Here is a 14,120-nt window from a genome sequence, read left to right as displayed (position 1 = left end):
CATGCCTATCCAGAATGGATAAATTCTACAGGGTACCAATGGATCATAAGAACCACCTCTTTAAACAACCCAAACTGGATAATATCATGACTACACCAACTGCAGGTATGTCCTCTAGATCTGCTTCTTTGAATGGATCTGATAAAAAAATTGGTAATTTCTTAAAAAAAGATTACTCTGCCTCCACATGCAGCATGCGTTTCAACAATTATCAGATCCATGCAGCAAAAAACCAGCATATGCTATGGAATCAGAATCAGCTCTCTACAGTTGTACAGTCATCTACAACTGAAAATATAGAGGTGGCCATGCAGCTGGCAGAAGAAGGGAAGAACACAGCAAAACTTCAACTGTAAGCAACATGTCACACCATTGATACTAACGCCAGAGCTGTGGCTAATATCATCGCTGCAAGACTGTTCATTCAAATGAAAACATCTTCTCTGTGTGCTGACACCCAGACAAAAATATTGGAGCTACCCTTTCAGGATGATCTTTTATTTGGCACCAGCTTGAAAGATTCTCCATCAAGAACCGCCAATTCCAGTTCAAAGTACTTCCTTTTGGGATCTCCACAGACCCCAGGGTATTTACCAAGGTAATGGCTGAGGTAATTGCACATCTTCAGGGCATGGGCATCCACATATATCCATACATAGATGACTGGCTGGTAATAGCTCCTTCTTTTTTCAGGATTTGGGCTTACTGGTCAACGAAGAGATGTTGTCTCTCACCCCAACACAGTCTCTAATGTTCCTGGGAGCACAGCTCAATACATGTTCATGGCAAAACATTTCAAAATAAGAGCCAGATTAGCTATCAGCAGTTTCTGGGGCACATGGCAGCATCAGTCTTCCTAGTAAGAGATGCAGCGTTACATATGCACACGCAAAGGTGCCTCATGCAAAGGCACACGCAAAGGTGCCTCCTTTCTTTTTGAAACCACACCCTGCCACACTCCCAGTGCATCAAGGTCTCCCCAGGGGCAGCCACAGAAGCCAGATGGTGGCAGATTTCACCTCAGGCATTCATGGGGATACTGCTATCTCCACATGTGCCTACTCTCTGTCTATAGCAGATGTTCAAGTACAAGGTACATGGTCACCCAAACAGAAATCTCGCCACATAAATTATTTGGAACTCTTAGCAATCTCCCTGGCACTAAAGCACTTCACTCTAATATTGAAACAAAAAACAGTACTGATCCTCCCAGACAACACCACAGCAGTAAAGCATATAAACCATCAGGGAGGCACAAAATCATGGGACCTTTGCACTCTAGCCATAAACATCTGGAACTGGACAGCTCTATAAAAGCAACTTATTTACCAGAACTCAAGAACAGCTTTGCAAACCTACTCAGCAGTAATGGCACCCCATGAATGGAGGATTCAACCAGAAATCCTAGAGGGGGTGGGGTATTCAACAAACTAGGTCACCCAAAAATAGACCTATTTGCAACAGCAGAAAATATCCAGCTGCCACTCTTTTGCTCACCTACTGGCCCAGAGGTATTGGTTCTCAAAGATTCTACAGCTAACCGAGACAGGACCCATACACTTTCCTCAAAACCCCGACCTGTTATCCCAGAACAGGGGGAGGCTGCTACACCACAATCCGGCATTTTTTTGACTTGTTGCGTAGAGATTGAACGGCAACAATTGAGGGATAGGTGGCTATCTGAACAAGTGGTAAACGTCTTACTCGCTTAAAAGAAAAACATCCAGTTTTCAAACCTTTACAGGTAAATAGAGGGAGTTTGTTTCCTGGTGCAAATCAAAATCCTTACACCATTTGAACATTCCCCTCTCAGAATCTTACCTCAGTCACTTATTCCATAAGGGTCTTTCCCTATCTTCTATTAAAGTACATGTTGCTGCAGTCTCCAGTATTTTACCTGGTTGGGATAACCAGGTGGGTTCCCATCCGTTAGTTATCAGATTTATTAAGGGAGTGAACCATCTTAAACCCCTGAGTAAACGTGTTATTCCACAATGGAGCCTCAGTCTGGTACTTCATAAGCTCTTAGGACCACCATTTGAGCCCATGGCAACTTGTGACATGAAGTATCTGACATGGAAAATGGCATTCTTGATGGCAGTAACATTGGCAAGGAGGGCAAGCGAGCTCCTGCTCTGGTTATTGACGCGTTATATTTTCAGTCCTTTAAGGACAGGATTGTTTGCAGAACTAATCCTCAATTCTTACTAAAAGTGGTAACTGAATTCCATGTAAATCAAACCATAACATTTTCAGATTTCTACCCAAAACCTCACAAATCAAGGGAAGAAGCTAGACTTCATCTAATAGATATCAGAAGAGCCCTAAACTTCTTCATATATAGGACCATCGGTAGCAGACCATCAGGGCAACTTTTTATCTCCTTCAATTCACCAGACAACGGGAAACCTGTCTCCAAACAGATGATTTCTTGCTGAATAACATCATGCACTGATTTCTGTTACAAGTTTGACAGCAAGACAGTTCCAAGAAATAAAACGAGCAAGATGGGCTGAATGGCCTCCTCTCGTTTGGAAACTTTCTTATGTTCTTATGTTCTTATGTTCTTATGTTCTTAAGACCCATCAAAGCCCACTCAGTAAGGGGAGTGGCTACTACTTGGGCAAAATTAAAATCAATTTCAATTCAGGACATCTGCAGTGTATCTTGCTCTCAACCTAGCTTTGCTTGTTCAGTTTTATCTGTGGTTTCTTCTACTGACATCTAACCTACCACCCTTCAGTCTACATACTTTGGTGTAGTTCATGTTGTGTGGAGTTCATCAGAAAAAAAGTTACAAGAAATAGATGTCTACAATTTATTTTAGCAATTCTTTTGCAAAACTCCAGTGTTTGCAGGTTTGTTTCCTAACACAAAAATCACATAATAAATTGCTCACAAACAAGTATGGATTTGCAGCATTTGACTGATCATTTATTATTATTATTATTAAAAAAAAAGTAAACACAGCACTTAAGTGTTTTTCTATTTTATTTATTTATTTATTTTGTATGTGAGTCACCCCAGCGTTTACATGTTGAAATCCCTAGATAACGGAGTTGCAAGTATCTGGCAGATCCTTTTTTTCATGATTATTAGACTATTATTTTATATTAAGCGATGAAATGGTTAAATCGATTGTATGGAAATGTGCCGTTCTCCTCTTAATGACGCCATTTGAATCGATGTTCATTTTTAAATATAAATGCATTTATCAACATATTGATGTTGTTGTTAATAATCAATCAGACAGCTAGCCTAATATAAAAGTAACTAAAGTATTCATGTTTTTAAAAATTGTTAAAAACGTAATAGCCTAATAATAATAGCTTGTTTTATGTATTAGAAGTCATATACTGTATATCTGTATCTAAAATGTGGTCCTACTTGGGAATGTTTATTATAATAGTAGAGGATTTGTCTTATACAAAAACTAAGAGTTGCACCACAAATAAAAAAAAAATAGCAAACCAAAAATGTCCTTTAAGATATACCAAAAAGACGACACTCTAAATGGAGGGATCTACTTTCCATTGCATATAAATACCACTTTTTAAAATCAGTCTTCCAGTGAAGAAATAATGGATATTAAACACTAAAAATACATTTTAATTGACAGTAAAAGCTGACAATTCCGAGACAAATGCGGAGCGCTGCTGCAGCCACTGCACCCTTACCTGACCCATGTTCTGACAAGGCTTTCCAGCACACACTGCTTAACTGGTACAGTAGGTGGGTTCACTTCAGACAACAGGCTCTATGTACTAATATTACTTACGTGTTCGTAAATACTGTGAATTCGTAGCCTCCGTCATTCATAGAATTTATAAAACTACCGTAATATCACTGCACATTTACGAACAGCATAAATTACTTCTCATTATACAGGAAAGATCAGAATTTGCATCTCATTATAAATAGATTTGCAATTTGCCACTATTCAAGATTTAGAATTTCCTTCTAGCAAAGATAAATGAGTGGTATAGTGAACAGAAAGAAGTACTAGGCAAATATAATAGGATGGAGCTATGGCTTCTGCAGACTCCGACCTTGATGCATCTATGGAACCAGCCAAAAAGAAAAGGAAAACACATTTCCACAAAGACAAAATGTATCTGTTAGTGAAATGGAATAAAAATCAGGAAATATTATTTAACACTTCGCAGGGGCAAAATGCATTAACAGACAAAACATGGAAAGAAATAACTAACAAAATTAATTCACTGGGACCAGTGCCGACGCTAGGATTTACTGGGCCCTGGTGCAAGACTGTGAAGTAAACACACACACACACACACACACACACACACACACACACACACACACACACACACACAGAAAGAAAAGACAAGAAAAGAAATGTGGAGCGCTGCTGTAGCACAACCAGAAAACATTTTGAAAATAAATGCATCAGCAGCAAAATCTGAATTAGTCAAAAACTTATTGTTTTCTTCAACAAAACACATTCTAACGTGACAGTAATCAATTAAGTAACAGTATATCCAGACATTTTAATACAGCAATTATGTAGCAAGATGAATCAATTTCATTAATAACTCGATTTAGTTAATACTGAAACATATTAATATCTTCAAATTAGTCACAAAGTGTTGAGGCTGTGTGGTCCAGTGGTTAAAGAAAAGGGCTTGTAACCTGGAGGTCCCCGGTTCAAATCCCACCTCAGCCACTGACTCATTGTGTGACCCTGAGCAAGTCACTTAACCTCCTTGTGCTCCGTCTTTCGAGTGAGACGTAGTTGTAAGTGACTCTGCAGCTGATGCATAGTTCACACACCCTAGTCTCTGTAAGTCGCCTTGGATAAAGGCGTCTGCTAAATAAATAAAAAATAAAAAAAAAATAATTAATCATAGTTATCAATGGGATTTTTAAATTAATGTTATCAACTACAAAAGTTAGTATGGAAACGTTCATATATATAAAAAAAAAAATCTAGCCTGCAGTACAAATGCATTTGTTACAACGCATAAGCGAAAACATAATTATATGAACACACTTAACAAATTAATATCCCAAAAGCATGTTCATTTAAAAATATCGCAGAAGACTGTTTCAGTCTATGTATATTTTAGAGCCTTTGGTGCTGACATTGCAGGTGCTCCTGTAGAGGCTGGTGTTGTGGAAAGTGCCAGCCCTACCCTTTTCAATGAGCGCAGTGTAGCGTCTGCTAAATAAATAATAAATAAATAAACAGGTGCAGAAATAATCACACAGAAAGACCAAACAAGAAACCTCCAGCAATACACACCAATGTGTAAAGCATGAAAGAAACAATAATAAATGGATTGCAGTCCAAGCAGACGTTATCCGCCCCACAATAATACAATACACGGTCACCAGTCTGGGTGCGTGCAGTAGTGCTGTGGTGGGTGATAACAATTACAAAGTGCTTGTGGTGTAGTGTTGTTCCGGTAAGTGCTGGCCCAAGGTGACAGCTCCGGATACGTGTTAGTAATCTAGATTGGCCCAGAACTTGAAAAAGACAGCTGGATGAAACCTGTTTTTTCAGTAGTTTTCACTGAATTTTGGGACTAGCCCAGGCGAGTCTAGTTTCGCCCAACGTTTCAAAATAGATGCTGGGTGAATCTGGTTTGCCCATGCCATTAATTTGGGCGAGTCTAGTTTCATCCAAAGCTTCAACATCGATGCTGAGCCAATCTAGTTTTGCCTATGCTAATTATTTGGGCGACTCCTAGTTTTTTATTTCTACACTCTCCCCTGTCAGCTTCCAAGTGCGTGTCAGGGTACCTGCCTGGCCTCCAGTTCTGACAACAATGTAGTGACGGTGTGCTGGGTTTCCAGCGGTGGTGATGAAAAGGCAGGACACCAGGGCTGGTTTTAATAGCGGTTAAAACCACTCTTTTTTTATTAGCTCTTTCTCCCAAAAAGTCCAGTCAAAAAGTCTCACTCTTCCATATGCTCAGGCAAACTCGCGGTGGACTTCTCATGAATAGTTTTTTTCTGTACCAAAATCTGACAGTGTACCATTGCAATCTGACAGCGTACCACTTTCAGACATTATACGGGCCATGTTTTGGTATGCGTACCATATTCTGATTATGTACTACTTTCTAACACTAGAAATAGTCCAGATCACGGCTTCTATCAAAGTGAAAAACAACATCCACAAACCTGAACTTGAAGCTTATCTATAAACTTCATGTGCATTCAAAGACTATTCCGATTCCATCCAAAAGAAAAGAAGATCGCGACAGACAAGTTGAAAAAGGCATGCAAATAGAATAATCTAGCTATAAAAAATAAATCTAAATCATTTTTTATTATTTGTGCATTTTTCCTTTGGGATATCAGACAAGGTCTGATATCAGAAAGGTAAACTGTTCCCCCACTACTGCCACTAGTTTAATGAAAATGTAATGTTAGTTTCATGAGTTTGTTTCAAGGACTTGGACTCAGACTCAGGACTCGAATGATAGTTACTCAAACTTAGATCCTGAGGACTCGGACTCGGACTAGACACAGACTCGACTACAAGTCTGATAAATATCAATTCAACCACTCTCTCAATATAAACAATACCACATTAAACTCTGCAATATACACTTCCTCCTTCTCGCAAAATACTACATTAATCTGTTGCCAATGAACTTTCAAATCACAACCATATAGAAACTCCCGCTCTTTTATAATAGTTCTAAATAACAACAGTAAAAAAAAATCCAGTTCCCTTTGTAATTGCATTTGGTTCCAATAAAGCAAAACAGAATTAAGTTTGTAATCCACAGCGAAAAAACAAACCAAGAAAAATAAAGTATCAAAAGAATAATTGAGTCAAAAATAAACCACACAGAAAAAATATATATATAATAACCGGTTTGATCTCACCAGTCGACAAAAGCTGTCCGTTAATCATCCATGAAGTAGAAAAACCCAACAGGCAAACTGTAATCCAAACAATGACGTTGTTGCAGTTCTTTTTTCTTGAATCTGTGTGCAAACAGGAGACAGCGAGTTGAGCAAACGCAGCAGAGCTAATAGTAGTTTTCCAATGCAACCAATAAATAAACAAACTTCCCAGCAACCTGTTCCTCACACAAGTCTCCTGTGGCACTCCCTCAGTAAGGAAGCTAGAGAAACATCCCAACAGTTTTTTTTTTTTTTTCTCTACCCACTGGGCTACAGACTGACCTTTTAAAGGCGGATCCCTAAAACTTCTTAAACCAGAAATGCCTCCCTAACCCCATACAAGCCCATATTATCAGTAGAAAAAAAAATGGTGTTTTAAAACATTTTATTTTTCAGTGTAACTATTTAGAATGCCTGACCAGGCTAGAGTGGTAAGCTAAAATGGACCACTAATAATTATGTGTGATGGGTGTCACAACGGAGCTACAAAATGCCATCCTGATCCATTTTGAAACGGCAGAGAAAACATAACCCTCAAAAATGAGTTTGCCAGTCGCTCTTAAAAATGTATTTTGTTAAGGTATTTCCTCATTCATCTATAAACACACCTTTTTTTATTGCAGAGCTTACCAAGCACTTGATGCAGAAAGTGAAAACTTTGCCTCATCTTCTAAAACAGACTCCAGGCACGGATACAAGGGAGTTATTTTCCAGATCGGAAGACATTTTCCTTCCAGCAATTTTTGATGTAATCGGCCTGAAGAGATGCGACACAGAGAACACCAAACAGAGGCTGGAAACCACTTTCAATCTTCAATTCCATGAAGAGTGCCTACCGGCAGAGAACATCTCCAAACTGAAAGCAGAGGAGGTCCAGGCTGTTTTAAACAAGGCAAAGATTTTAAGGGTGCAGGTGACCATCGAACAAGATGGTAGCAACAGGCTATTGATTAGAGGAGTCAAATCAGAGGTAATGGAAGTTAGCCGAATGGTCCAGCATTATCTGAGGTCTGCACTAGAAAGACAACTAAAGGAGGGGCAACAGACTTTTATTGAAGTTTTGGTGCAGTGGTACTATGAAGAAGATGGCCATTGGAAGGCATTTTATCCTGAAGCCAATTTGCAGTTGGAAACTAACAGAACAAGCAAGGATATTGTGTTGACGGATGGAACTGGGAAGATTCTCTGCATTGACTTTCAACAGATGAGAGCAACTGACCAGTACTCCAAAGAAATTCTAAAAGTGAAGAGGATTGAGAAAATGACAGGTGAGCTTAATTACGAATATAAAAACCTTGGATCGTAGTGTATTTTTGTTTCTGTCGTCCAGTCTTTAATTAACACCATTTGTGGCTATGTGTTCCCTTTCTCTTTCTGTTTATGATATGAGCATTGATGTGGTAAACTTACTTTCTAATCACCCTGTATATGACGTGATTGAAAATTTGTATATATATATATATATATATATATATATATATATATATATATATATATATGTTATTTATACTTGTATAATGCTGCCATTAGAAAAAAAAAAGTATGTTATGTTGTGATTTATATTGCTGTACAATTGTAAACAAATTGTTTTTTGTTACTGAAGTTCTATTGAAATAATATATTTCCGTTTTTCATAATAACAATAAAGAAGTGTGCATTTTTATAAATCAAGCAAAAAATGTTTTGAAAACTTATTTGAGGGCTTAGAATAAAAATCTGCAAACAATAAAGCCCATTTTTGACAAGGAAATTGCCAAAATAAATGGGCAGCTGGTTGGTTAAAGTCATCAATTAAATTAGATAACCACTAATTTGCCTATTTTGACAATTTTCCATGATTTTCAATTACAGTGGATTGATTTCATATGTACCACAAATCAATAGTATCTATATTATCTGAGTGTTATCAGTTACAACCTTATAGCAATATGAATTACATTGCTGTACCACAAGAAAACAGAGATTGAAAGAGATGCCATTGGTTAACTAATCTGCAATCTCACATTACTTATACAGACTACAGCCTACCTGTTTATTGGGACAGCATGGACAATCATCTTTTCATGAAATCTCAGCTACAGCCTCACACCAACGAATATCTGGACATTGTAAAAGACTTCAAGAAAACAGCTGCCAACAAAATAATCAAAGTAAGCACAGTAAACTACACTTTGAAACAGCTTGGTTAACATCAACTCCTTGCTACTATCAACTAGATTTTTTGTATGAAGCATTGTGTAATTCCCCATTTCAGTAGTTTGGGACTGTGACAGTCTGGCTCGCAGTGGTGAGGTTGATGACGTCACGGACCAGGAAGTACAGAAACCAAACAACAGTGGATGGGCGGGTGAAGCTGAATGCTATTGCGTTCAGCGTATTTAATTAATCAAATAAACAAAAACAAAAGATTTAAACAATGAACAAAACACAAAACAAAAAGGCGCGATGGCCAAACAAATAGAAACAAGTATATTTGTTTAAATATAGCAATTGTTAATTTTATATGCTCTCGCTCTCTCTCTCTCCGCTCTCCCGTACTCTCCTCTCTACCCTTCCCTGAGTGCAGAGAGCTGCAGGTTTATATACTCCGAGGGATTAACTAGTTGTTAATTATCTTATTACCCCTCGGCCAGAGTCTGCACGCGTTTGGTAAGGATGCATGACTGTCAGCTAGTTAAATAATCAGTAGCTGATCAGCCATGCATCCTGTGGCGGAGTGTCCCGCCCCTATTTATTATTATTTGTATTTTTGTTTGCGGCGCGGGTAAAAGCGCCGCGTCTTTTATTATTATATTTAAAAACCCCGTGAGGATGCATGGCTGATCAGCTACTGATTATTTAACTAGCTGACAGTCATGCATCCTTACCAAACGCATGCAGACTCTGGCCGAGGGATAATAAGATAATTAACAACTAGTTAATCCCTCAGCCAGAGTATATAAACCTCCGCTCCCCGTACTCTCCTCTGTACACCCAACCTCGAGTGCAGAGAGCTGCAGGTTTATATACTCTGGCCGAGGGATTAACTAGTTGTTAATTATCTTATTATCCCTCGGCCAGAGTCTGCACGCGTTTGGCAAGGATGCATGACTGTCAGCTAGTTAAATAATCAGTAGGTGATCAGCCATGCATCCTCACAGGGTTTTTAAATATAATAATAAAAGACGCGGCGCTTTTATCCGCGCCGCAAACAAAAATACAAATAATAATAAATAGGGGCGGGACACTCCGCCACAGGGACAAACACCAATCACAAAATTTTTTAGTACAAATATTTATTGTGGAGAATGCAGAGTATGCGATTTTACAGAGATGTTGTATATACACATTAATTTGGCATCAAACCTAACTTGGTTTGAGGGCTTGTTGCTTGGCCGACTGGACGAGGCTGAGACCCCCATTGATAAAACATAGAAATTGTTTTTAAGAAAGGTGGAGATGGGGAGGTGGTGGGTTATGATGAAATCAAAACACAAATGAGAGGGAAGTGAAGAGGGTATTTATAGTGCTAACAATCTTAATTAGCTAATGTGTAAATTGAATGATTCAATTTGGTGACGCGGAGATTGGTGTCTGACCCTGCTCCCGAACTTTAATTATAAATTTCATATAATAACCTAATAATAATATTTAAGTTGCTATGTGTTGTGGTATTGTGAGGATTGGTAGTTCCTTGCGCCATGTTGTCAGTGAGGCTATCTATACAGCAAGGATTTACGGTATGTGTTTTCAGGGTATTGGTGCAGCAAAAGTAAATCATCAGCCAAAAGCACCATTTCAAGTTTAATTTGTAGTTCCCAACATTCTTAGGTGAAATGTAGAAAAAAAGTCAATATCTGTCATTCAGTAAAGAGAAATAAGTCGCTAAAGTAAGGTAAAAATGTTCTTCTCCTTCTTCTTCCAACTTATTTTTTTGCAGACCCCAGGCACTTTCATCCACGCATATGTATATTACAGGATATCCAAGTTTAATGACAATGGAAATATACTAGGGAACACATGTTATGATGTCTATATCATTTATATTAAATTATTTATTTCTGTTTTAAAATGAAACATTTGCTTGCAAAAAATATCTTTCTTTATATAAATATAAAAAATAAGGTCTGGATTTGACATTGGATTTGAAACTATAACCTTCAGTTTGCAAGTATGTTGTGGTAACTGTCAATGCTACACGATTATAATTGAGAGAACAAGTAGTGTTTGAAAGATGAAGTCAGCCAGCTGAGATTCTCGGCACTGTTATATCAGAGATTTTGAAGATTTTTCGAGTCATCTTCATCACCGTCATTCTGAGATTCTGATCTTGATCTCTGAAAAATGTTGGTTTCCTGTCAGTGTAATGCTCATTGTGGTCCCTATTGGCACAAGGAAGTACGGTTCCTCTCGAGATACTGTTTGATGAGAGTAACAATGTTTGTGGTCCCCACTGGACAAAAATGAAAGTTCATTTCTGAGAATTAGTTGTGTGCTGAAGGATAGCCTTTATATTTGGTAAAAGTAAAACATAAATCAATACATTAATAAATATTGAAATAAAATTAATACATACATCAATACATAGACATTTCTTTCTTTATCTTGATATTTATTTATTTATTTTTCACTATCAGATATAAATAAACACTGCCATTTAATACTGTATGAAATGAAAATAAATACTCAACAGTCCTTGTTCAGTTGTATATTAGTGAAGATTTTGGTGTATAAAGGTTGGCATGCTTTCACATATTTTTACTTTCAAATTTAAAAAATATATTGTAACGACCCGGATAATTGCTTTGTTGCAGGACTTGTTGTCTGTTCAGTTTGTCTCGTCTGTTCTTTATTATGTTACATGTATTGTAGTGGAACGGGTCACGCTGTTACTTAGCATGGGAAGGGGGAGTGAGTGAATGAGTGGGGGGAATGTGTGTTGCTTCGTGAGTTGCAGAGCATGGATGTGACTGGTTGATGAGCCGGACAGCGGTGGGAAACGACAGAAGGTTATATAATAAGGAGGTGCATGAGCCTGGAGACTGGAGACAGTCCAGCGCTGAACTTGAATGAGAAACTGTGGGTGCGACTGAGCAAGCGTGTGAGCTGTGACCGGACAGAATATGCAGTGAAAATGCCAGGACTAAAAGTTTGCAAAATCAGATGAAAGCTTTCAACACAATCGGGATATTACATAATCATTATTTACAAAATCTTGTTTGTGTCGTTACTTGTTAAAAACTGTAACTTTACTGCTATACTACTTGCAAATGTTGTAAAGTGGAAGGACAGACTGTGTGGCGTGAAAGCCTGGGCGTCTGCATTACAAGCTGTATTGGAAGTATGTCTTGGATTCAATTCACACGTGAGGTTTATAAACTTAAACCAAAAAATGGAATTTATTTTATTTATGTGTAACTGTGGCAGGGCTGAGGCTTGCCCCTGTAAATAGGATGGTTTGCTTTGGGGTTTCTAAATAAAATATGGTTTTGGGTTGGATTGGCCAGAAGTTCCTGGTTTGTTTTTAAACTTTACCCAGCAGAGAAGCATGATTACAAGTAATTTAACACAACCATGTAATACAGTACTGTATTCAAAAACAATTAACGGTTCTGTTCTACTCAGTAATCTTTGGGATCATGGCAACTGAGAGTGTGCACGTGACCAGAAATAATGTACTGTAGAACTCCTGTTGCAATTACCCATCACAAAATAATATATTTCACAGCACATTAATATTGCAGATTTTTAATAAACGCGAAATTCGCGAAAATGTCATGCTCGTAAAATGTTCTTCTTTTACCGTACCTATGAAAACAGGATAACAAATGGACTTTTATAATTATTAGATTAAGTACTGTAAAAACTGCTGTTAAAAATGAGCAAGATAAAATACAATTAGTTAACCATGGGCAAAAGCACCAACTATGTAAAATTATTTAAAAATCCAGACTCCAGTAAGTATGCCGAAGCGAGTCCAAATTAAGAGTCCAAAAGCAGGTTATGCTTCTGAAAACTAAGGTTCCAATTCAAAACAGGTTATGCTTCTGAAAAGTAAGGTTCCAATTTAAAACAAAATCAAAAAGCAATTCTCAACACAAGACACGCATTTCTTCCAACAAATGCAGAAGTTTTAAAGTTACAAATGTAAAAATGCTATGTGTGTATTGTGCAGTATCAAATTCAGCCTGAATAAGCACATTGCTTTGAAGTGAAAATTTCCAAAAGCTGATTTGTTTAAGTAGGAAGGAGATATTTCTATCAGGCAGTCAAAAATGACTTTTAGCAAAATGCTTGCATGTTAGTGTTTGTGCAGTAGTCTGTTCGTGTTAGTCAGCTGTAACATAAAGCCTGTTGATGGGCACTCGCTGTACAATATTGTAGTGATCTGTACTAAGTGTCGTGTGTTGTATCGTTTTGTGTCGCTGTTCCGTGTTTTGTCTCTGTCCTGAGTGCCCGTGCATGTGAGTGAGAGAGTGCACCTGTCAGGGAGGGGCGTGATTGAGTCATGACTACAGTGTTTGTGAATGTTGTCCAATCGTGTTGCGTTTGTGACTCGTTCGATTTGTGGGGTCCAATAACGTGTCATGTTATGTTTGCATTGTATGTCTAAATGTTACATGTTTTTGTGGGGTTTTGTTGTATAACGGCACAGCTACCTTGCTGAATAAAGTGTGCCATTTAGCGAATGAGATCTTGCTGCCGTCATCGGGCTCCTTTTATCAACCTTACAATATGAACACACTCAACTGGTCTGGAGTAGGGAATCCAATTCCGTACACTTTTACCAATCCCAGGATTTAGAGATTTTTTTTTTTTTTTTTTTAATACCGCGATTCCATTTTTGTCATAATAATAACATTGTGCTTTTGCTTTAATTAATAATTACTAGTGTGGAGGTGTAGGGTAATGCACTCATGACAAAGGAGTTGTTCAAGGAATTAATTAATAATGAAAAAACACATACAAACATTGCAAGTGGATAACAGTCGTGTCACTCCAGTGCAGAACAAATGCATGATTTCATGGTCTAGGGAGGCCCAGCTGCCTGCTCAGCTCAATAATACTGTAATTTACAAAAAAGTAGATAAAGCACTGATTAAACTACTAACAGTGAACATTTAAACTCCAAACAGTAAACATACCTAGTAAATACTACACATTTTTAAAAGAAGCAACATACAGTGACAATGTTTGAGTTTTTAATTATTTATTTATTTTCTTTAGCCCACAAACTGAAGTAAGCAATGCACTGC

General features: G+C 37.8%; 1 protein-coding gene across 2 annotated transcripts in view; it reads left to right on the top strand.

Annotated features, from left to right (window-relative positions):
- Positions 1-14,120, top strand: part of LOC117398346 (protein mono-ADP-ribosyltransferase PARP14-like) — a 43,973-nt gene that overhangs the window by 25,516 nt on the left and 4,337 nt on the right. For both annotated transcript variants that reach the window (XM_059016821.1, XM_059016822.1), the window contains exons 12-13: positions 7,509-8,153; positions 8,902-9,035. In XM_059016821.1, coding sequence (XP_058872804.1) covers positions 7,509-8,153; positions 8,902-9,035 — 779 coding nt within the window. The remainder of the gene's footprint in view (positions 1-7,508; positions 8,154-8,901; positions 9,036-14,120) is intronic.

This window comes from Acipenser ruthenus, chromosome 54, assembly GCF_902713425.1.
Source record: "Acipenser ruthenus chromosome 54, fAciRut3.2 maternal haplotype, whole genome shotgun sequence".
Taxonomy (NCBI): domain Eukaryota; kingdom Metazoa; phylum Chordata; class Actinopteri; order Acipenseriformes; family Acipenseridae; genus Acipenser; species Acipenser ruthenus.
The sequence above is the reverse complement of the archived record's forward strand: the minus strand, read 5'-3'. Positions and strand labels throughout refer to the sequence as shown.